At 44.9% G+C, this 25,923-nt stretch overlaps 1 protein-coding gene across 1 annotated transcript in view; it reads right to left on the minus strand.

Moving 5' to 3' along the window:
- Positions 1-25,923, minus strand: part of EZH1 (enhancer of zeste 1 polycomb repressive complex 2 subunit) — a 212,296-nt gene that overhangs the window by 142,259 nt on the left and 44,114 nt on the right. Inside the window, exon 2 of the mRNA XM_082271240.1 lies at positions 8,274-8,394. Within this exon, the coding sequence (XP_082127366.1) occupies positions 8,274-8,393 (120 nt within the window). The 5' untranslated portion in view covers position 8,394. The remainder of the gene's footprint in view (positions 1-8,273; positions 8,395-25,923) is intronic.

Raw genomic sequence — 25,923 nt, forward strand, 5'->3', positions numbered from 1 at the left:
GGGGTATATATACACACACACATGTATGTATATATACACATAACATCTGAACTTCTGTATAGGGCTAGATATATATACACACACACTTATATATATTTATACACATACACATATATAGGTGTGATAGGAGCGGAGACATATGCCTGTTAATTATTTCATTAGCGCAAGCATAGGTTTCTGCTACTTTCACACCTATATATGTGTATGTGTATATATACATACATGTGTGTGTGTGTATATATACCCCTACACAGAAGTTCTGATGTCATGCCTGACTCCAAACATGTCCTCAAAAAAGCCCAATAAAACGCCTGCACCAAAAAGCCGGGTGTAAAAGTAGCGAAGCTACTAACCTGTTCTATAATAATTCTAATACAAACAAACTTTTTTTTTCTGGTTCTGGACATGCTACAGAGCTGAAACTTCACAGGTACATTTTTTAGACCCCCCCCCCCAGACACAAAATCCAAAGAAATCTAATTTTTTCAATAATATTTTAAATAATTGTCTCTCTATCAAAAATGACAATTTTTAAGAACTTTTTTTTGTGTGATTAATAGTCCCTAGGGCATGACCCAGAACCCTAGGCACTTTTTAGGGGCATTTATTGTGTTTTAGGGCTTCAAAATTGTGTTTTTTGATTACCGAAGTTCGGGTCCCATTGATTTCAATGGGTTTCTGAAATCCGGGCCAAACTTTCGGGAAGTTCGGGTGTTCTGGTCGAACCGAACTTTTGAAAAGTTCGATCATCCCTAGTAATCAAGTCTCTGTATCAATGCACCTGCACTGTGATAGTCTCAGAGGTCCGTTTAAAGCGCAGAGAGCATCATGAAGAACAAGGAACACACTAGGCAGGTCTGAGATACTGTTGTGGAAAAGTTTAAAGCCGGATTTGGATACACAAAGATTTCCCAAGCTTTAAACATCCCGTGTGGGGTATGGATTGGTTTCTCAAGCCAAGGGGTGGGACTTTTACGGGCAAGTGAAAGATACACAGTTGTATAAAATAAATGGTTGCAATTTATTGCGAATACAATTGTATATTCAATAAACGAGATATTTTAAAAGACATTTGTGGTGATGTGAGGTGTTTGGGTTACAGACCCAAGGTGCATAGAAGAATGCTAGGTTTGGAAAAAGCGTTTCCGTGACAGTGGTGCAATATGTGTGACTTTATTTTTGATGAAAGAGACTCTGTTTCTCCAGGCTGGATTGCTTGGATGTTTCACAGAGAGTTCATCAAAAAGTTGACCCGACGCGTTTCGGCTAACAGAGTAGCCTTTGTCAAGGGTTTTGTGTCACCAAGTGTTTGACCTGTTTTGGTGATATTTATTCAAGTCTTAGAAGATCCGCAGCGAGAACCAATTGTGAGCAACTAGATATTGGTTGGATGATCTGTTTATGCCTGGATTGGCAGATTGCAAGTTCACGGTTTCTGGGCAGCTCAGGATAACTTAAAAGTTATTTTTTCGGTGCACAGGTGCAGCCGTCCTCAATGGGACGAGGAGACATGAGGAGACAGAGCGGACGCAACCTGCAGCGAACCCCCAAACAATTCATCTAGATACCTGCATAGAACCCAAAAATACAGAGTGGACATTGAGGACGGCTGCACCTGTGCACCGAAAAAATAACTTTTAAGTTATCCTGAGCTGCCCAGAAACCGTGAACTTGCAACATACTTTATTGGCCACTATAAAAGGACGTCCAGATATATATATGTATATATATATGTTTATATATGTTGTTTGCCGCCAATTTTATCTGCCAATCCAGGCATAAACAGATCATCCAACCAATATCTAGTTGCTCACAATTGGTTCTCGCTGCGGATCTTCTAAGACTTGAATAAATATCACCAAAACAGGTCAAACACTTGGTGACACAAAACCCTTGACAAAGGCTACTCTGTTAGCCGAAACTTGTCGGGTCAACTTTTTGATGAACTCTCTGTGAAACATCCAAGCAATCCAGCCTGGAGAAACAGAGTCTCTTTCATCAAAAATAAAGTCACACATATTGCACCACTGTCACGGAAACTCTTTTTCCAAACCTAGCATTCTTCTATGCACCTTGGGTCTGTAACCCAAACACCTCACATCACCACAAATGTCTTTTAAAATATCTCGTTTATTGAATATACAATTGTATTCGCAATAAATTGCAACCATTTATTTTATACAACTGTGTATCTTTCACTTGCCCGTAAAAGTCCCACCCCTTGGCTTGAGAAACCAATCCATACCCCACACTAGACTCTAAGGGACAGAGGCAAAACACAACTATAAACTCTCCAGAGATCAACCCAAAAAACCTCTCCACAGCTTTAAACATCCCAAGGAGCACTGTGCAAGCGATAATATTGAAATGGAAATATTACCACTGCAAATCTACGAAGACCTGGCCGTCCCTCTAAACTTTCAGCTCATACAAGGAGAAGACTGATCAGAGATGCAGCCAAGAGGCCCATGATCACTCTGAATGAACTGCAGAGATCTACAGCTGAGGTGGGAGACTCTGTCCATAGAACAATCAGTCGTATACTGCACAAATCTGGCCTTTATGGAAGAGTGGCAAGAAGAAAGCCATTTCTTAAAGATATCCATAAAAAGTGTCGTTTAAAGTTTGCCACAAGCCACCTGGGAGACACACCAAACATGTGGAAGAAGGTGCCCTGGTCAGATGAATCCAAAATCAAACTTTTTGGCAACAATGCAAAATGTTATGTTTGGCGTAAAAGCAACACAGCTCATCACCCTGAACACACCATCCCCACTGTCAAACATGGTGGTGGCAGCATCATGGTTTTGGCCTGCTTTTCTTCAGCAGGGACAGGGAAGATGGTTAAAATTGATGGGAAGATGGATGGAGCCAAATACAGGACCATTCTGCATTCTGGAAGAAAACCTGATGGAGTCTGCAAAAGACCTGAGACTGGGACGGAGATTTGTCTTCCAACAAGACAATGATCCAAAACATAAAGCAAAATCTACAATGGAATGGTTCACAAATAAACATATCCAGGTGTTAGAATGGCCAAGTCAAAGTCCAGACCTGAATCCAATCGAGAATCTGTGGAAAGAACTGAAAACTGCTGTTCACAAACGCTCTCCATCCAACCTCACTGAGCTCGAGCTATTTTGCAAGGAGGAATGGGCAAAAATTTCAGTCTCTCGATGTGCAAAACTGATATAGAGACATACCCCAAGCAACTTACAGCTGTAATCGCAGCAAAAGGTGGCGCTACAAAGTATTAACTTAAGGGGGCTGAATAATTTTGCACGCCCAATTTTTCAGTTTTTTACTTGTTAAAAAAGTTTGAAATATCCAATAAATTTCGTTCCACTTCATGATTGTGTCCCACTTGTTGTTGATTCTTCACAAAAAATTAAAGTTTTATATCTTTATGTTTGAAGCCTGAAATGTGGCAAAAGGTCGAAAAGTTCAAGGGGGCGGAATACTTTCGCAAGGCACTGTATGTATGTATCAGCCAGTATGTATGTATGTATGTATGTATGTATGTATGTGTGTTGGCTCATTGGGTGGACCTAGGTAACTAGTGGTCTAGTACCACTGATATATACTCACTGAGTAAAATAGGTTTCCATTTTTAACCACTTTGCAACACTTTGGTCTGCCTGAATCTCATATATATGGACCAGTGTCCATTAGACCTGACCCTGGAAATCTACTAGGAGCCAGTTGGTCATTATCGGACTAGGGTTGTACCATGTGCCTTTGGAGGTTCTAATGGTGGACTGTGGGAAAAAAAATTGGTGAGCACATATATTCGCTTATTTATGAATAATAAATGTTTATTTCTAATGAAAAGAATGTTCTGATGTATAAGATGTTTTTCTTTTTTCAAATTTCACAACAATGTAGATATATATTAAAGTTCCCTGAAGAAGCAGAGAAAGTGTTCTTCGAAGTGTGTTGGACCTTTATGTATTTATAAAAGTACTGTTAATGTGTAACAGTTGGGGCCGTTGGGATATGAATTTGTACACGTTTTTATGTCTAAACTGTGGACCATTTTAAGCATGTTTATACAATAAAAAAATGTTTTGATACATACGTGCACGTGTCATCGACAACACTACTTCCTATAACGTCCTGCTCTTCTTTGTAGGGATATGTCCTGTACCTTCCCTCTCTTTTCTTGGTGCACACTAGCGTGCAAGGGTGACAGTACCAGAACGGGTTGCTTGCAATCCAACTGCAGAGCCGGTGTAATAAATCGCTGTTTGAAACTAGGTCACCCTAGCTACACCAAATGACCAGTATGCAAGTGAGACAGTATGGACAAGGGTTACTCAATGATCAAAAACAACCACTTCTACTAAAAGCTCAGTGGCTGATAAGGCTGCAGGCAAATCAGATAATGATCCTGCAGGGAAGGATGTGGAGTCATACTTATGTCCTCTACTGTTATAGTAAGCAAATAATATTGTAATTTGGCTCATAAAATTCTGCATAACTGTGGTGGAATCCTCCAGGGTTAACCTCCAAAAAAGGGCCACACTCAACAGAGCCAAGGAGGATTCTAAGGAATGTAACAACACAAGTAGGGGGCAATGTTCCAAGCTGTCTGTGTCAAGTCCTTGAGAAGGAACACTGCAGGCTGTCCCAGAACGAATAGTGTATCAAGAACTCATCCACTGTTTTGGCATGCTGCACTGCATAATAGGAACAACTTAGCAGAGTATACCAGGTAAAAATCATGGGTACTCATGAGAGAAGGAGAGATTCAAATGGCTGGAGGAGATAAGATCACCATAGGCAGAAGCAAGGACTAATTAAATTGGAACCACGTCTCTTGCTAATATGAGCAATAGCAGAACAGTACCCCTGTGTTTTAATGCAAACTGTTAGACAGGATAATTTAGTTGGTAGCAGATTGGCTGGTGAGTTGAGCTGGAAATTTTCTTTGGTTTTGTTGCCCCTTCATGTGCCCCTTGCTGTGAAAGCCAGTTATAGGTGGGGGCAGTGGCCAGTTGTTTGTTACCAATAGCAGAACAGATCATGAAGTCCACCTAGTGATGCTGCACTCAAGCCCAAAGAATGATAAAAGGGATAGTAAAGGTGGCCAAAAATCCTAACAAATAAAGTAGCTCCCGATGCTTGGCCTACACATAAAGCAATTTTCACAGTTTAAAATATTTAGGTATGCCGGGTTATACTGCTGCTTTCAAGAGATTGGACACTGGCAAAAAAAGCTGTACGGACAGCCCAGTATAATCCCTCCCACTCCAAGCATGCCTCAGTTTTGTAGGAAGTAATAGTAAGCCTTGATCAAAAGAATAGAAAGGAGGGGAGCATTTACACCAGCAAGCTGCACTGAACATAGGGGGTGGAAAGTCTTGTGAGAAAAACAATTTACTTGCTCTGAGCAAAGTTGTAATGTCCGAGCCAAAGATACCCCTATCTTTTAGGACTTGGGTTTCAACAGCCATTCCAGTAAAAGCAGAGGAATGGGACAGGGGGCCTTGGACAAAAAAGTATGGCCTGTTAGGAAGAGGCCAAGGCTCGCCCACAAGAAGTCTAGAGTATGTTTGTGTACCCCGTTCTTCACCATTTTGGTGCAATGAGACTCGCTGGAACTCTTTCTTCCTCTATCTTGCACAGTCGAGGTAGGAAAGGTAAAAACCAGTTGGTATGAAGTCCAAGGAATCACCACAGCATCTGAGTAGGTTAAAGGACCCCTGACTTGCCTACAAATTTGTTATGCTTGTTGTTAAATCTAGAGGCCAAGATGTCCACATTTGGTTTTCCCCACCTTTGAAAGAGGTTTTGAAAGATCTCTGGGTACGGAGAAGCCATTTTTAATATTTGAAGTAGAGTATCCTCTAGCCTGTGGAGTAGGGCTACATGCATGAGCTCCAGTTGAAGGAGGACAGAAGGATTCATTGGGATAGATTCCGGATGCCAGGACATAAATTTGGACCGGTTGAGGAAAGTGGAAAGATAGCGCTGGACTTGTAGGCTTATTTTACTGGTATTGTAATCTTAAGGTATTACTGTTGGTGTAAATGATCTGGCTCCTGGGCAGGGAAGTTGCAAAGGTTTGCCACTGTGACTTTAAATGAGGTGTGACACGCCCAATGATGAGATTTAAAATGCAAGTGTATTGGTACATACAATGTCAGCAAGTTAACACAGACAAGTGGCGTATGGGCAAGCAGATTTGTGATGTTATACATAGTATTATATATTCATAGTCAAGTTCAGTATTCCATAGAACAATTTATACTAGGTATGAAAATGCATCCTGGTAGCCCAACCGTTTACTTTCTCAGGGGTTGATGTGATACATAATTTCTATGAAATGAAACAGTTTTTGGCATGCAATAAAGATAGTAGATAATGTTGTACCAATGCAAAACACTAAGGGATCACCAAGGGGCTCGTACTTCTAAATCTGTTAAAAAGAAATTGCATGCTCATGTTCCATTGGCTGCGGCTGGGAATGTCTATCCCGGAAGCTGTGGGCCTGGGATCCACGTGGGCCCAGCAGGACAAATAGGGCCATACGCAAGCAAAAACCAACATAGTGTGGCATCCAAGGTGATGGCTATAGGAGACATATCTATGTATCCTGGGAAGGTGGCTTTTACACCCCAGAGGATCTCAGCAGTCTCCTTGTCTTGATGTGTGATGTAAAAAGGGTTGAATTTGAAGCGCCACACCACTGCTAATAGGTCCAGATACTACTGTAGCACAATTCCCAGCCGTTTTGCTGGATATGGGTTCCCCTGGGTTACCGCTAGCAACAACAGCACATTTAAGCATGTTTCTCCAAGTGTGAGCACTGAGACAATGACCAGTCCAGTATCTTTGGGTTTTTGTATTTATTTGGTAACTTGGATAGGAAAAGGGATGAGTGGGATACTACTTTGGCTCAACTATGCACAAATTGCTAGGGACAATTGAAAAATGCTGATTGACGCTGACTTGAAGCTGGTTGAATGCCGGTCAACGTAGATCAACGCTGACCTGCTGTCTGTTAACGCTGAACTGACTTCTGACTGCTTTCCTGACTGAAGATGTCCTCTTTAAGCTCCCTTAAGCACTCCTTGCTGAGGTAGCTACTTGTATACACTGCTGCACTGCTGAACACTTCAGGGCCCGCACCGGCGCCCCCTTTTACTCTCTTATCTTCAGGACTTAGACACTGGCACCCCCTTTTCTAAGCCTTCTCTATGGGTTAACTGGCTCCCGGATCCCTTTGACCTTCTGGAGTGGTCCCCTCTCCTAGGCAGACCCCTGGGTAGTTTCAAGTACTCACAACACTGTTTTTCCTGGAAACTTCTGCCCAGCAGCTCCACTCGGTCCACAGCACTCTGGATCCCTCTCTGCAGCCCAGCTCAACCTTCGTCCTCAAGGCCGACTGCCCAGGACACCTTCTCTAGCTCTGACAGGAGGAGAGACAGCCGTCAGCCTCCTCCTGGGACTCTGCTTCCCGCTAAAGACCCCCTGTCACATGCTCCTCTCAGACTTCTAACTCATCACAGGGTGCATTTCGGCAAACTCCGCGCACTGAGACAGCTATAAGCCCTGGTGTGCTATTGGCTAGGTTTCCTCCACTGTCCAATAAGATCCCTCATTGGAAACAGTGGGGAGACACCCCAGACTCAACAGATCACACCTGGAAACATGTAACAGCCTGACTAAATGATCAAGCCCCCCTGATAAGCAGACAGGGCCACATATATGCTCTTTCCTAGCACCTACCTAGGAAGGTGCTACACTACTTTAATCCATTAAAGGTCAGGGGTACAATTTAAAAAGGGGTCTAAGTGCCACCTTCACCAAGGCTTGGCTGGCAACAGAGTTAACAAACCAGAAGAACTGGACCTACAATGGTATTTTTTTCCAGTGTGAATTCAAAGCACAGGCCTAGTCGGCAGCTTGTTTCGCTGCCAAACAAGCTGCTGACTAGGCCTGTAATTTGAATTCAAGATTCTATGGCAGGTTGCAGGGCAGGACCTGCAATGGAGACTAAGTCTTAGAAAGTTAAAATAAAGAATGAGAAAAGGTTTGCTTCTCATAAAGCAGTGAGAAAACACTGGTTCCCTTTTGACACTAGAAAAACATTCAGGCATTCTGGGAGTGGATGGAATTATACTCAGCTGCCCTTACAGCTTGTTTGCCAGTGTCCAGTCTCCTGAAGGAGGCAGCAGCAGCACCGAATGTATCTGAATAAACACACCAAATGTATCTGTATAAACATACTTTATAAAATCAGGAGATTATTTCAAATGATCACTGACCCCAGCTGCAGTGTTGGCCTGCATTCTCTTTAGCTGTAGAAGACGCATATACTCCAGTCGAGCTCTCTTCTTCCAGTAGAGCAGAGACTTGGTGTATTGTGGGCTGGGGGGCTCCATCATCCTGAAGAACAAGAACACAAAAGTTACATATGTTGCACTGGATCCCACACCAACCAATTAACCAGTATGCTGTATATTTTGTTTTATGTGATAATTAGTGACAGTTGGAAAGAAGCTGATTTTTTTAGCGTGGTTGCGCACTTATGCAAGCGTTTTACAATGTGTAGTCAAGCTTCAGGTGATTTTTTTAGCAAATGGAAAATGCAAGGAGAGGAGACTAGTTCTTACAGGCAAAAAACTTCTGAAATTCTTCTGAAAAAACAAACATTCTAAAAATGCTTGGTTTGAGCATCTACAGGTATTCCCATTGAAATCTATAGGGCCAAAAAGCCCAAATCTGCATCAAAAGTAGCTTTTGGGGAGTCAGGCATCGAGCTACAGGCACCTGAGAATTCATATGTTAACCACTTGCCGACCAGCCGCCATATAACTATTATGTTATATGGCAGCAGGTTCCCTCAATTCGCCATACCTATACGGCGATCCGCAGTAAAACACCGCTAAGGGACAACCCCCACCATGCTGGCAGCAGAGAGGGAGAGGACCCCACCAGACTCACCACCCACAGAAACAGGCACCTGCAGCCACCAGGAGAATATGCACTACACGAACTGCAATCAGGAAGTAAAATGATCCAGGAATCAGCACCAGGGGATGAGGAGGGGCTCCGACCGCCAAAATCGCCGCCCACGGGGCTCCATTGTCATGGCCGCCGCTATTTCCATTGGCAAACCACAAGAAAATGGCAACCAGACTACACAAACATGGCCATCGTACATAAAAACACACAGGCTACAACAAAATGGCGGCCACGCACGGCACCACAAGGCTTACAGGGACCCTGGAGGGAGACCAGGACTCAAGGACAAATCCAGGCAGGATGGGGGGCCCTTGCAGGAACCCCACCAGGTACAACACCCCCCTCCGCACAATCAATCGTCGAGTCACACCATTCTGGTATAACCACTGAAAGTCCAGCGACGTATGGGTAGGTGGCTGGACGGGAAGTGGTTGAGATATTTGTTTCCTTAAAATATTTTTTTTAGCTACGCGTTACTTTATTTTACCATTTGGCAGTAGCTTTAGTTGTAGAATGCTGTGGTAAAAACGATTTTTAGCATTTTGCAGCATTCGTGTTTTTTAGCTTTTTTTAGCAAAACAATACTCCCACAAAAGCTTATGGCTCAAAAAAACTCATAAATGCTGAATAGGTGTGTTTTTCAGCGTTAGCGCATTTTTTACAGCTGAAAAACTCCTCTTCAAGCCCACTTGTTCTGGGGGGTTTTTCCAGCCAGAAAACAAAAACGTCCCTGCCAAAAATGGCTAGTAAAAGCCTATGTGTGCATGGACACATAGGATAACATGCTGGGGAGTTTACTGGATGTAGCAAAAAAGGCCTGAAGCCAAAAACAGCAACTGTAAAAATGTCCAGTGTGCATGAGGCCTAAGGTGACCATGCCCATGCAAAGGCTTTTAGCATGATTGCCTAAAGTGACACTAAACTCTGGTTTAAAAAAATAATTATATTCAAGTATGTTCTCTTGCATTCCAACCAAGTAGGTTTGCTCTCAACCTCCTCCAATTCTCCAGATTCCTTTTATTTTGCTGCTGTCATCCAACTTCCTGTCGAAGGTGGCTATGTTCCATCTCCATAGTTTCGCTGTATTTAGGAAAATTTACTCCATCTCTTCCTTGCTCCCAAAATAGACTAAGGATTATAGGATGTGTGCATAGAGCAGCGCATATGACTACAACTAACGTAAACTTCTCATCCCAAACAAAACAGAAGTGAGAGATAAAAAAAGGAGGAGAGGATTTTATAAGGTGGTAGGAAAGAAAAACTGTAAAAAACATTTTAATCAAAAACAGATTACGAAGCCTTTAGGTAGGGGATGTGTGTTAACTATTTTTGAATAATAAGGATATCGCTTAGGACTCGTTTACACTCAAAACATGGCATTAGTCATGCTTTTTTAACCACTTTCTGACTTGCAAACGTTACTTTGACGTTTAAAAAGGAAGTAAACTTCCCTTGTTTGTTTGTACGTATAGGTAAGCCTATGGTAAGGCTTACCTATAGGTACTGTAAATATCTCTTAAACTTGCACTATTTAGGAGATGTCTTTGGTCTTTGAAAACGCCCACTTTACGAGTGAAACGCGTTGACATAATTTCCGGCACACGAGTACGCATCGTCACATCTGGTTTTACTTCCTGGATTCAGTGGAACGCACGCCGATAGCGGCGCTCCTCGTTTTCTGTATACACTCAATGCGAGTTCAGTTCGTTTATTTTGTAAGTATAACTTATACTTTGGGGGAATAAAATATTTAAAACGTATTACACTATCGGCCCCCTTCTTTTCTTTTCATCTGGGAACAACGGAAACCCTTTCTGGAGCGATCCTAACTAAGGCATTCCTATTCTCTGGGACCATCTATATTGAAGCCTGATCACCCAAGCCATACATGATCCTATCAAGCGCATATGATATATACCTTTGGCGAGTAGGGGACCTGGAGGGACGGGCCACTCACCTGAGCACTGCTTGATCTGACGTTTTTTTGCACTTGAGCACCTATATTTATATTACACCAAGATTTAAGGACTCTTTTATTATTCATTATTTATTGTGATTGATGGTGATTCAATACTGGTTCATTATTTGTGATTTATTGCTGTTTTTTTGCTGGTTCTTATTTATATTTTTATTGCTGGTTCATATCTATATATTTTATATATTATTTATATTGACCACTTTGCACCTCTAATAATTTACTATATTCACTAGTCACTCCAGATGTGATGCTAGCGCTGTCTTAATTTTATCTTTTTACACATTTTTCCAAGAATTACTTGGATGTACAGCAGCTGCATCAATTTGTACACAATTAGAATACACAATTTTGAATATTTTTGCACTTGAAGTTTTCTCTCCAAAAATTATTTGGATGCACAGCAGTTGCATCAATTTGCACATAAATTTGGACGCGTTGCACTTTATTATATAGATAAATTTCAAAAAAATTTCCGCGCTAATGTGATGAGTGAAAGAATGATAAATGTCAGCAGCCAACACAGAATCAACCAACAATGACTCAAATTAATAATAAAACATAAAAGTGTAGCGCTAGAAGTATAAATGAATCACAACAAATGATATATAGTGTCCAAATGAATAAAAAACGAATAATCACAATGATGTGGATATAAGAAAAAGGAAAAAGCAAGTGTAGTGTCCAAATAAATAAATCCCAAAGATTGATGTGAAGTCAAATCATGAATCCGCATGCACAATAATCCAAGGAGGGGAGGATTTTTCCCGTGACACCAAGGGTATGTGAAGGAAAAAGGAACACCTCTGTGATGGGGTAAGTAAGGCAGCTTACCAGATTTCTATGGCTGCTCAACTTAATGAGTCAGCCTCTCCCAGCTATTAATCAAGACCACTGAAGATCTGATGTTGCGTGGATACTTATTCACTTCAAATGGACCTCTCAATATGCGTGAAGGGATCGGTACAGGGTAAACACTCCTCAATATTTTTCATCAGTCATAAATGAATATGTAAGGAAAAAGAAAGCGAAGCCCATAGCGTGATCACGTTTAAAAATTACAATCTTGTTTATTAAAAAATGATACTCACAATGTAACATGAATAGACAGGCTTGTCAAATGGTTGTACAAGGGATGGAAGTGCGGCGTCCCGCAGACTGTCCCAAACAACAAAAATGGTGGAGGCCGGCGAAAATTTCAAGGGGCGTGTGGACGTTGCGTCTGGAGTCGCCAACGTTTCGTCTCAATAGACCCAGACGCTATGGGCTTCGCTTTCTTTTTCCTTACATATTCATTTATGACTGATGAAAAATATTGAGGAGTGTTTACCCTGTACCGATCCCTTCACGCATATTGAGAGGTCCATTTGAAGTGAATAAGTATCCACGCAACATCAGATCTTCAGTGGTCTTGATTAATAGCTGGGAGAGGCTGACTCATTAAGTTGAGCAGCCATAGAAATCTGGTAAGCTGCCTTACTTACCCCATCACAGAGGTGTTCCTTTTTCCTTCACATACCCTTGGTGTCACGGGAAAAATCCTCCCCTCCTTGGATTATTGTGCATGCGGATTCATGATTTGACTTCACATCAATCTTTGGGATTTATTTATTTGGACACTACACTTGCTTTTTCCTTTTTCTTATATCCACATCATTGTGATTATTCGTTTTTTATTCATTTGGACACTATATATCATTTGTTGTGATTCATTTATACTTCTAGCGCTACACTTTTATGTTTTATACTTTATTATATAGATGTTAATTATTTAGTATGTTAGCGCTGTTTTAATTTGGTTCACTCATTTAGGAGATATTTACTGTATACTGCACTGTCATTAGCGCATGCGCACTGAAGGAACGGCCACCCGTACCATTTCTTCAGGACCTGTGCTGTGACCGGCGGCTCCTGCACACATGCATGGGAGTGACCTCATCGCCGCTCTGGCCAATCACAGTGCCGGAGCCTGCAAACCCTAAAAGAAACACTGGGGAAGATGTCAGCCGCGTCAGTGGCGTGCGGGCCCTGTTGCAGGGCATCGTTCTAAGGTAAGTATTTCATAATGAGCTAGTATGCGATGCATACTAGCTCATTATGCCTTTGTGTTGCAGGTTTTTTTTTTTTTTTTCTTTACGAGGGTTTACAACCTCTTTAACCACTTACCGACCGACCGCCCGCCGTCGATTTACGGCGGTCCTTTGACACTAAATACGGGGGTTATGGCAGCAGATAACCCCGATGTAACGTTAGAAAACCCTACCCCGTGAGAAATCTATACCCACGTCACTTCCTGTCAGGAACAGCTGAGCAGCGTTGCAGTGCGCATGCTCACAGCCCCGGATACATAATTGAACAGCTGAGGAGCTGACAAGTGCTCGGAGGGTATGGATTTATCACGGTAGTGTGTGTAACGCAACACTTGCGGCGGTTACAATAAAACAGCTCGGCTGCAATATGAGTCAGTCGGCTAATAAATATAAAAGCGGCGGCGGGTGTATGAAATCTAAATGACGGAGATCTCGGCTCCGTGATCCCCTTTTATATTTATTAGCCGAGATCAGGGAAGTGACAGGGGTAGGAGCGGAGATGACTCATGTTGCAGCCGAGCTGTTTTAATGTAACCGCCGCAAGTGTAACGTTACACACACTACCGTGATAAATCCATACCCTCCGTAGGTGCACCGGAAGTGACGAGGGTATGGTTTTTCATGGGTATGGTTTATTCACGGAACACCGGTATTTTTGAAAACAGCGGGCGATCGACTTTCAGATAAGGGTGGTCCCAGCGGCAGATTTGCAGCGGGATCATCCTTACGGTGCTGCGGAAGAGGTGCCCCCCTCCAGCCGCATCTCGGCCATTTTCCCCGCTAACCGGACCCGCCGGCAGCAGGGAAACGATACGGTCCCGTTTCCTCAGAGACAGGTCTTGGAGGACCGAAGCGACGTCAAACGTCGTTGCCTAGCAACCGGTTTAAAGGGCCAATTTTTTTTCAACTTTTTTTTTTTTTTTTTTTTTCTTTTTTAGTGTAGTTGTGAGGTCTGAGGTCTTATTACCCCAGATCTCACATTAAAGGAGGACCTGCCATGCCTATTTCTATTACAAGGGATGTTTACATTCCTTGTAATAGGAATAAAAATGATCAAAAATGTTTTATTTATTTTTTTAAAACTGTGTAAAAAATAAAAATAAAATAAAATAATAAATAAAATAAATAGGAAAAAAATAAAAAATTAAAGTGCCCTGTCCCTGTTAGCTCGCGAGCAGAAGTGAACGCATAAGGAAGTCCCGCCCACATATGTAAACGGTGTTCAAACTGTGTTCATGCGAGAGCAATAATTTGGGCCCTAGACCTCCTCTGTAACTCTAGGCTGGTAACCTGTAGACATTATAAAAATGTCGCCTTTGGGGATTTTTAAGTACCAAAGTTTGTCGCCATTCTGCGAGCGTGCACAATTTTGAAGCAGGACATGTTGGGTATCTATTTACTTGGCGTAATATTATCTTTCACATTATGGAAAAAAAATTGGGCTAAATTTACTGTTTTCTTATTTTTTTATTAAAAAATGTGCATTTTTTTCCCAAAAAATTGCATTTGGAAGACTGCTGCGCAAATATGGTGAGATAAAAAAATATTGCAACAATCTTCATTTTATTCTATAGGGTCTCTGCTAAAATTATATATATATATATATATATATATATATATATATATATATATATATATATATATAATGTTTGGGGTTCTAAGTAGTTTTCTAGCAAAAAATTGTTAGCTTTTAAACACCAAGTGTCAAAAATAGGCCCGGTCTTAAAGTGGTTAATAACCTCTTTATGGCAGCAGCTAGCTGAAATAACCCCAGTACCATTTTTACTATGGGCGATTCAGCATCAGAAAAAAGTGGTCCAACGCATTCAACGCAGGATCACTTTTAGAGGCGGCGGTAACGGTACCCCTCTTACACCACCCCCCGCCATTTCCCGATCATTTCATCTGTTTAGCCTGGAAAAGATACGATGTGGCAGTTTGCTGGGCAGGAAGTCGAGTGAGGGAAAGATAGCACCCCCACTCGCTTTTAGGACTGGAGTGACCGCTTACGTCACTTCCAGTTCTTGGGCATAAACAACGTTACATTTTTTTTATTTACATTTTTCATTTAAAGTAAAAAAAAAAAAAAGGGTTTTTTTTTCTTTTGCTTTTAAAGGGGGCCTTTTTGACCCCAGATCTCTCAATAAAAAAGACCTGTCATGCTTATTTCTATTGAAAGGGATGTTTACAGTCCTTGTAATAGGAATAAAAGTAATAAAAACTAAATAAAGGGACAGTGTAAAAACACATGCATAAATCACACCCGCATACGTAAACGTGTGAGGTGTCGCTGCAATCATTACAGCAAGTGCAATAATTTTAGCGCAAGACCTCATCTGTAACTCTAAACAGGTAAACCTGTAAACATTTTTAACGTGCCACCTTTGGAGATTTTTAGGTACTGTGGTCTGTGTAGTTGCAGTTTTACGTATCATCTTTTAGATTATACAAAAGAATTTGGGTAACTATTTGTTTTTTTTAATTCATTAGAGTGTATTTAGAAAAAAAAAAAATGTAGCCAAATTGGCTCTGAGTCAGGGGGGCTCCTTGTCCTCTTCCGCCCCCCCCCTCCTCCCTATGAGACATACTCTGGAGATTCAGTATTAATAGCCAGATTCTCGGCCCTGTTGCAGCAGGAACTTTCCAAGGCCTGTGCCATTATCACAGCAGACCTAAAGGGGGACTTCCAGGACATAGGAAACAGATTAGACTCCATTGAATCCAAGGTAGATGGCACTGTGAAAAGAGTTAATCAGAACCATAAATTGATCGTCTCCTTGCAAGATCTCTTGGATCAGGCCCAGGACAAAATAGAGGACCTGGAGAATAGGTCCCGTCGCTACAATTTCAGAATTAGAGGCCTCCCTGAGTCCATTACCAACCTGTTACCTACCATACATACTCTCATGTCCGACCTGGTTCCTGATATTACACCCCTTCATTTGGAATTCGACCGTTTTCATCGCGCTTTGGCGTCCCCAAGGCAAGATGGCATTGTTAAACCGCATTTCTATTGAATCAAAGAAAAAAAGTGATGGCGGCAGCTCGCTTCAAACAAGATCTCACCTTACTAGGCCACCCGATTGAAATCTTTGCCGATATCTCCCAAACGACCATACAGAAGAGGAGGTCGCTGAAACCCTTGCTGACTTATCTCATCAATCGCCAGATTAAGTACAGATGGTCCTATCCTTTCTGCCTTTCCTTTACCTACAAGGGGAAAACGCATTCTTTTTCTACCTTCCAGGATGGAGAAGATGTTCTCTTGGGCCTGGGCATAATTTCCAGGGATGGCCCTTCACCCAGGTCCCCTTCTGAATCTCCTACGACGTCAGCCAGACCATTGTCACCCTTATGGTCTCAACCAAGCCGGAGGGCCCATGCCCACCCACGCACCCCACCGTGAAGCTTTATTATGTGATCTGTTGCCTATGGATCTCTTTTGAATTCTGCATGGGAACAGTGCAGGCTGTGAGGTTCCTGTTGTTTACTGGGGAGTTATCCATACCCCGTGAACCTCTATACTGTTCTACTTTTGTCTGTTTGACTTTCAGCTCGAGAACGACTTCCTCAACCTCGATAGTGTTAAACCTCGTTGGGTTTTTGGAGAAGACTGCTACAGCTGCCCACCCATCAGCGGCCCACGTGAGACTGTTCCAAATGTTTTTCATTTATTTTCTTCTCACTTCGGGGCCTGTCCCCTTTATGGGCTGTTGCGGCCACTGACATTTATGCTTGTTTCTTTTGGTTCTTTTTGTTTTATGTTTTCAGTTGCACTTTGGGACACATGACAAGGACTTAAGGGCCCCTCCAGGGCTTGCAATGGGCCTTCATAGTTTTGGTGCCTGAGTATACCAGTGTTGCATTCTGGGCTTTCAGAGTAGTCTCGCCTCATTTCACCCAGCGCATAGCTGGGGTGGCTAGGAGTGGAACTGTTCGGGATGTTTCCACATGCCACTAACCATTTGCGAACTTGCTCATGGCTATATGTGGTGAGCAACCTCGCAATACCTTTGGGGGAGCTGGACCCCACAACCAGCCTTGTCTAGATACCTGTATAGCTTTACTTAGCGTGTTTCTGACCTCCCTCCCCCCCCCTTATTTTCGTCGGAGGGGGGGGGGGGAGGGCGAGGTGAGAGCTCTCTCTCCTCGTCTTTCTCTTGCTTTTTCTCTTATTCTTTGTCTTTTTCCTCTCCCTATCCTAGTGCTCCCTTGATGTCCAGGTCTTCCGGCTTTTGAGAGTGCGGTCGAGCTTCCCCAAGGTCTGAGGATCCCATGGGTGATGGACCCCAACGTATTCAGGCGAGTGCAACCTGTCAAGCCATAATGACGAGACATGTCCCGGCCCCTTTTAAAATCCTGACCCATAATGTTCAGGGTCTCAATGCGCCTGTAAAGCGCACAAAAGGCTTCCAGTATTACTCTAAGCAGGGTATGGATATTCTTTTGCTACAGGAGACCCATTTTGCCCACTCCTCCTCCCCCAGGTTCCTTAGCGCGAAATACCCCACTTGCTATTTATCCAATAGTTCTGATAAAAAAAAGGGAGTGGCAATATGCATAGCAAAGAAAGTCCCATTTACGCCCAAAAGCGTGAGCCGCGATAAAGAGGGCAGATATGTCATGGTGCATGGCAAAATTAATGAACATAAGGTCACATTTGTTTCCTATTACGCCCCCAATGTGGGTCAATTATCCTTTTTCCAGGCCATGCTCCGGGTGGTCATGCCGCATGCAACAGGCCATGTCATCTTTGGGGGGCGACAGTAATCTCCAATTAGATCAAATATTGGATAAGTCAACCTCCCTCCATGCCTCCCTCCGGCACATCCCCAAACAGGGAGTTAAACTGGCACGCCTGTTGCATTCAAGTGACCTGGTGGATGTTTGGAGAAACGATCACCCTACCACACGAGACTTTACGCACTATTCCCATGCCCGCAAAACCTATGCCCGCATTGATCACTTGTTTACCCTATCTCCCCTCCTTCCATTCGTTTTGAAGTTCCAGATATTGGTGACTCCGTGGTCGGACCACTCACCCGTCGCTATGACGGTATCTGATCTCTGGACTAAACCGAAACCCGCTCCCTGGAGGCTTAATGCCTCCCTTCTTAATGACCCGATTGTCTTTAGGGAGGTAGAGGACGCTATACGTTAATACTTCCTTGACAATAATGCCACTGACACTTCCCCGGCGATTCGCTGGGCTGCCCATAAGGCGACGATTAGAGGAAAACTAATTCAAATAGCCTCCAGGAAAAAAAGGGAACGCGCTCAGGATATCCATAGGCAGGAAGCGGACCTTCGAGATCTTTTGAGAGAACAAAAACGTAACCCCGACGTTGACATATACGACACAAAATAGAGTCTGCCAGACTGACCCTTAATTTTAGCTTGACCACACGCGCCGAGAAATCTATCCGATGGTCGGGTAACCGTTACTACACCCTGGGCGATAAACCGCACACCATGCTGGCTCGCAAGTTGACCCCTCGACCTTTTTCCCCGGCACTCCCGAAATTGAAACTTCGTAATGGCAGTAGAACTCAGAACCCCCAACTGATTATTAATGAATTCTACCACTTCTACGCTAAATTATACTCCCCACCGAACCCTCTCCAACGTCCTCAGTTCGACGCATTCTTCCGCGACCTTCCCCTTCCACGGCTATCCACAGAGCATGGGGACGTCATGGATAGGGAATTCCCTGAACCTGAAATATTATTGGCCATTAAACATCTCAATTCTTCTAAGGCCCCGGGCCCGGATGGCTTCTCGGGCCACTACCATAAGACATTCGGTGAGACCCTTGCCCCCCACCTCTGTTCTTACTTCAATGCGATTAGACGCGGCACCCCTATCCCTCGGTACGAAAATAATGCCTTCATACATGTTATACCCAAACCTGGCAAGGACCATGGGGACTGTCTAAATTATTGCCCGATCTCCCTTATCAATTTGGACGTGAAAATTATGACTAAAATACTAGCCACACGACTGAATTCCTTCTTAGCCCAGTACATTCATCCCGACCAAGTGGGTTTTGTCCCTACCAGACAGGCCTCTGACCAGACCAGACGGGCTATCAACGTTATATCGGCTCTCCAGTCGACCTGGGATGGGGAAGGGCAGCGGAGGGGCATGCTGTTGTCCCTCGATCTCCATAAAGCATTTGATTCCTTATCCTGGGAGTACCTGTGGCACACGCTTGAGCAATTTGGCTTTGGACCATTCCTTACGCTGTTACGAACCCTGTATAGTGAACCTGTAGCGAAATTGTCGGTCAACGGCTATAGCTCAGATTACTTAGAGATCCGTAGGGGAACACGTCAGGGCTGCCCTCTGTCTCCCCTATTATTCATCCTAGCCTTGGAACCCTTGGCTATCAAAATATGCCAAAACCTGAATATTCATGGCTTTCCCTGTGGAGCTGGGGTGCATAAATGTGCCCTCTTCGCAGACGATATCTTATTGTACTTGTCTACCCCATTGGTCTCGGTCCTCAATTTGCTTCAGGACTTGGGATCGTTCACCGCGATTTCGGGACTGCGGGTGAAACATTCCAAGTCCCAGGCCTTGAATCTCACTCTAAATGACGCCACTGTGTCAGCCCTTAAAAACAATTTTCCCTTTACATGGCAGGTGGGATCTCTGCCGTACCTGGGCATCCACCTGACTCCATCGGTTGCCACGCTTTATGCATTCAACTATCCCCCCCTGTACAAAACTCTAAGAGCGGACCTCTCCACATGGGCGATTAACCCTCCGTCGTGGTTCGGCAGGTTGCACTCGGTAAAGATTAATGTTTTGCCATGATTGCTCTACTTGTTTCGTACCTTAGCAATATCCATTAACATGCCTGATCTTAAAACATTTCCAAACAAGCTTGTGCAGTTTATATGGGGGGACAAGAGGCCCAGAGTGAATAGGCGCCCCCTGTTTACACCTAAATTGAGGGGGGGTTCGGGGGTCCCCGATCTACTTAAAAATTACTATGCTGCTCAGCTCACCCATTTGATCAGATTCCATTCTAAAGAGCCCCGCTGTTAGGAACCTGTCAGGAAGGCTCTGGCAGTGGATGAGTTAAGACTCACAGGCTATTCCGGCTCCACCCCTCTCATCTAGAAAGAGCTCTATTTAAGCTGGATCAGCACACAGGTTCAGTGCTGTCTTGTCTTCAGCTCCTGCCGTTGTTCTTGAACCTGTGACCTGTTTGCTGCTGATTTCCTGTTGACCTTTTGGCTTGTTCCTGACTCCGCTCGTCTGCTGCCCGTCCTGACCCCGGCTTGTTTGACCATTCTCTCGGATCTCCCTTGTCTGTTTACCCGCCTTCGGACCTTGATCGGTTCACCCCTGGTGGGGCGACCCTGAGGACCGCGACCTGGTATCCACACGCAGCGAACTCCATCCTCACCACTAGAGGCTCTGGCGAAAACCGGTGGATACTTAGACTCCGCACCTCAGGCTAGCCCGTGTCACTTACCTTGGGGGTTCCATCCAAGCTCCGCCCTCTAGCGGACATCGGGGCCTATCTCTGTCGCCAGGTTACCACCAGCACCCTAACAGCCATGTCGGAACCTGCAAGAGAGGCTTCACCGTTAGAGGAGATCTGCCAACACCTAGCAGCCCTGTCTCAAGCCGTGAGGACGCTTCAGGATTGCTATACACAGTTAGAGGGACGATTACGCTCTGTAACCCTCACGGCAGATTCCACTGCGCCATCTGCTCCCTCCTCCGCTGCCGCAGCCGCAACCGCAGCACCGGCCTCCAGCCCCACAGTAGTGATGCTGCCACCGGAACCTCGGGTCCCTACCCCTGAAAAATATTCCGGAGATCGGGGTAAATTCCGAGCGTTTCGCAATGCCTGCCAGCTCTACTTCTCCTTGCAACCCCGGACCTTCTCCCTGGAGGCCACCAAGGTGGGGTTTGTTATTTCATTGCTACTATGCGGACCCCAGTCCTGGGCCCATCGGCTCCTTGAAGAGGGTAGCCCCCATTTGAACTCTCTATTGTCATTTTTTGAGGCTATGGCCCAACTCTATGACGATCCACAGCGATCTTCCACCGCAGAAGCTGCGCTACACGTTCTCCAGCAGGGGCGCAGAGCCGTAGAAGACTATGTCACGGACTTCCGTCGCCTGAGTTTCCGACACTTCCTGGAACGAGGCTGCACTCCGGTACCAGTTCCGTCTAGGCTTGTCCGAAGCACTGAAGGACGAATTGGCCCGGGTGGGCATCCCCGACGCACTAGAGGATTTGATCTCCCAGGCCATTCAAATCGACCGTCGGCTTCGAGAACGCCGGGCGGAACGATCAACGCAGCAGTTTCGGCCAGCCTGGATGTTGCCACGAGTAGCACCTCCTGTACACTTCCCTTCCGCTGGGGCAGTCTCTCCCACCCCTGCTCCCTCCAGAGCCATGCCTGATGCTCCTGAACCCACCCAACTTGGGGTCATGCGGCCTGTCTTGTCTCCGGAGGAGAGACGTCGCCGCCAGCTGGGTAATCTTTGCCTGTATTGCGGAGAAGCTGGCCATTATGTGCGCTCTTGCGCAGCGAAACACCATAAGTCTTTGCCAGTCTCGCCCTCCAGTTGTGTGGCATCAGTTACCTCCACCTCCCACTTAGCCTTTCCTGTGTCTTTGCAGCTCCCAGAAGGACCCGTCCAGGTTACAGCAATCATTGACTCGGGAGCCTGCAGTTGTTTCATTGACCGTTCCTTTGCGGGGCAGCAAGGCATACCTCTCCAGACCAAGACCCAGGACCTCACTATCTTCCTGGCCGATGGCTCCCACATCAAGTCTGGACCCGTGACCCAAGAAACCCTTCCTCTTCCAATGGTCTCTCCATCTGGCCATAAGGAATTGATACGTTTGGATGTCATCGCATCTCCCTTATTTCCCATTATCCTGGGATTGCCATGGTTGCAGGCACACAACCCGCAAATCAACTGGATCATAGGAGCCGTCCAGTTCCCGTCTCCTTACTGCAGGAACTCCTGTCTACCCGCTCCATCCAAGTCCCCCCAAACTCTGTTCTGTCTCGAATCTGAGCCTGATTTATGTTCTGTTGTACCCAAGGCATATCACGACTTCCTGGATGTTTTCAGTAAGCGGGGAGCTGAGACCTTACCTCCTCACCGTTCATATGATTGCCCCATCCTTCGACCTTGTATCGATTACAGAGACTTGAATAAAGTTACCATTAAGAACCGCTACCCTCTCCCTCTGGTTCCCGAGCTCTTTCAGCTGCTCAGATCTGCTGTCCTGTTCACTAAGTTGGATCTCCGCGGGGCCTACAACTTAGTCCGTATTAGAGAAGGCGATGAGTGGAAGACAGCTTTTCGTACCAGGTTCGGGCATTTCGAATATCTTGTGATGCCTTTTGGCCTCTGCAACGCCCCAGCTACGTTCCAACACTTTGTGAACGATATTTTCCGGGATTGGCTGGATATCTTTGTCATAGTTTACCTAGATGACATCCTAATCTTCTCTACATCCCTGGAGCAACATCGCGAGCATGTTCGAAATGTCCTCGGCCGCCTCAGTCGGCATGGTCTCTATGTTAAGGCCGAGAAGTGTGAATTCGAGCGGAGCAGCATCCCGTTTCTGGGGTTAATAATTTCTACAGAGGGTATAGAGATGGATCCCCAGAAAGTCTCTGCCATCCTGGATTGGCCACCTCCATCTGACAAAAAGGGAGTACAGCGATTCGTTGGCTTCGCCAACTTCTATAGAAAGTTCATTAAGGGTTTCTCTCATATCATCACTCCCATTACTCAGCTCACCAAGAAGAGTGTTCGCTTTCAATGGACCCCCGAAGCCCAGTCCGCCTTCTTGGTCCTTAAGAAGCTCTTCACGTCAGCCCCTGTGTTGAGTCACCCGGATCCCACCTTACCCTACCTCCTCGAGGTTGACGCTTCTGAAGTTGCTGTCGGGGCAGTCCTCTCCCAAAGACAGGGAACCAAGGACTTGATACACCCGATAGCCTTCTTTTCCCGGAAACTCTCCTCTGCAGAGAGGAATTATGATGTTGGGGACCGGGAACTTCTGGCGATCAAAGCCGCACTTGAAGAGTGGCGGTATTTGCTTGAGGGGGCTGTACACCCTATTCTTATTTTTACGGATCACAAAAACCTTGAGTATCTGAGATCTGCAAAACGTTTGAGACCCCGTCAGGCACTTTTTTTTTTCAAGGTTTTCATTTCATATCACCTATCGGCCTGGGTCTAAAAATGTTAAACCGGATGCCCTGTCCCGGATGTTTGATAGCCCGAAGGAAACTTCAGTACCTGACACCATCCTATCCGAAAAGAACTTCCTACTTTTATTCACAAATCTGAAGGCCCGCCTTGAGCAAGCCTCTGCCCACATTCCTGGTCCACCCGGAATACCCCTGGTGCACAAAAATGGCTTGTTATGGGTTAAAGACAAGATCTTCGTCCCGGAAGAGGTCAGAACAGCAATTCTGGCTGCCTGTCATGATCACCCTCTGGCCGGTCATTTTGGCGTCCATAGAACCCTTGACCTCCTGCAGCGTTCTTTTTGGTGGCCTGACATGGAAGAGAGCTGCAGGAGTTATGTACTCTCCTGTACCACCTGTTCCCGGTGTAAAACCGCCAGAAGTAAGGCATGGGGCCTTCTCAGACCTCTTCCCATCCCTGATCGGCCCTGGCAAACAATTGCCATGGATTTTATCGTGGAACTTCTGCCTTCTGCAGGGTGCTCTGCCATTTTTGTGGTGGTAGATCGACTCTCTAAAATGGCCCATGTTTTGCCCCTCAAGGGTACTCCCTCTGCAAGGGAAACTGCAGAGATCTTCATTAGGGAGATCATAAGACTCCATGGGATTCCCAGGAACATCATCTCTGACAGAGGGGTACAATTTACGTCCCGCTTCTGGAAGGCTTTATGTAAACTGTTAAAGATCGAGCTGTCTATGTCCTCAGCCTACCACCCACAGACCAACGGACAAACAGAGGACAAACCAAACCCTGGAGCAGTACCTGCGGTGCTTTACCACCTTTGTCCAGGACGAATGGGTAGCCCTGTTACCATTTGCAGAATTCTCCTACAACAATTCCAAGCACTCTGTTACTGGCCAATCTCCCTTCTTCGCTAATTACGGATTTCATCCCTCCTTCTTACCAGATATTCCATGTGAATCCGGAGTTCCTGCAGTCCAAGACACTGTCAACTTCTTTTCCCGGAATAATAACCTTCTGCGGGAGACCTTAGCCAAGGCCCAAACTGCGTCCAAAAGGATCTTTGACAAGAGAAAGAAGGGAGAGTTGATTCTTCAACCTGACGATCAGGTCTGGCTTTCCACGGCTAATCTCCGCCTAGCCTGTCTGTCCAAGAAACTGGCTCCCAGATTTATTGGTCCATTTCCAGTTAAAAGGAAACTCAATGATGTGTCCTATGAGCTATCCCTACCCGATACCCTTCGGATCCATCCCATATTTCATGTTTCCTTACTGAAGCCCGTGATCCCCGATAACTTCCCTGGTAGAAGTTCAGGTACCCCAGAACCTGTGTTCGTGGATGGAGATGTGGAGTATGAGGTTAAGGCTGTGGTGGACTGTCGAAAGAGAGGCAACCAGCTACAGTTTCTCATCAAATGGAAGGGTTATGGACCGGAAGAGAACTCCTGGGAGCCTGAACGGAACGTCCATGCTGCGGACCTAATCCAAGCATTTTTTCGTGCTCATCCACAAAAAAGGAGCTTGTTGGGCACCCGGAGGTTGCCCTTAAGGGGGGGGGCAATGTTAGGAACCTGTCAGGAAGGCTCTGGCAGTGGATGAGTTAAGACTCACAGGCTATTCCAGCTCCACCCCTCTCATCTAGAAAGAGCTCTATTTAAGCTTAAGGGGAGGAGGTAGAGCTGGAATTCTTAGCACTAATGAGTAAAGTGGCAAAATTGGGATCAGTCGTCATATTGGGGGACTTCAATTATCCCGACATTGACTGGGACGAGGGGACTGCACACTCACAGAAGGCCCGCCTATTCACGGAAACCTTACTGGATAATTACATGTCACAGTTGGTGGATTCCCCTACCAGAGAAAATGCAGTCCTGGATCTATTGATCACTAATGACCCAGACCTAATCTCGCAGGTAGGAGTCCAGGACAATCTGGGCTCTAGCGATCACAGGATGATCACATTTAGTATAAATAACAATATAACAAGGCAAGTGGGGAACATAAGAACCCTAAACTTCAGAAGGGCAAACTTTCCAAAATTGTACTCATTGATGGAAAGGGTAAACTGGGACCAAACCCTGGGATCCCTGACCACAGAGGAAAAATGGGTATGCTTTAGGAACATATTAGGCAAAGGCATCTTGCAGTGCATTCCTATGGGAAATAAATTTAGAAGAGACAAAACCAAACCTGGCTGGCTAAACCGTAGCGTCAAAAAACTTATTAGGGGAAAAAAATTGGCCTTCAAGAAGTATAAATCAGAGGGCACAGTATCGACTTTCGAGCAATACAAGGAGGCAAATAAGAAAAGTAAAAAAGAAATCAAGATGGCTAAAATCAACTTTGAGAGAGAAATAGCGGAGGATAGTATAAAAAACCCAAAGAAATTCTTTAAATATATCAACAGCAAAAAAACTAGGGCAGAGCATATTGCACACATAATTAGCGATGATGGGAGGATGGTTACAGAGGACACTGAAAAAGCAACCGTGCTGAATGCTTTTTTCTCGTCAGTCTTTACACAGGAAACGGAGGGGTACACTGACCATGACTGTTTGGTTAGTAGTAATACACAGGACTTGCCACTATGGCTAACAGAGGGTGAAATCAGGGAAAGGCTGGATAAACTCAACACAAACAAATCACCAGGCCCGGATGGCATACATCCGAGAGTACTCAA

This window comes from Pelophylax lessonae (genome assembly GCF_965119305.1).
Source record: "Pelophylax lessonae genome assembly, chromosome: 11".
Taxonomy (NCBI): Eukaryota; Metazoa; Chordata; class Amphibia; order Anura; family Ranidae; genus Pelophylax; species Pelophylax lessonae.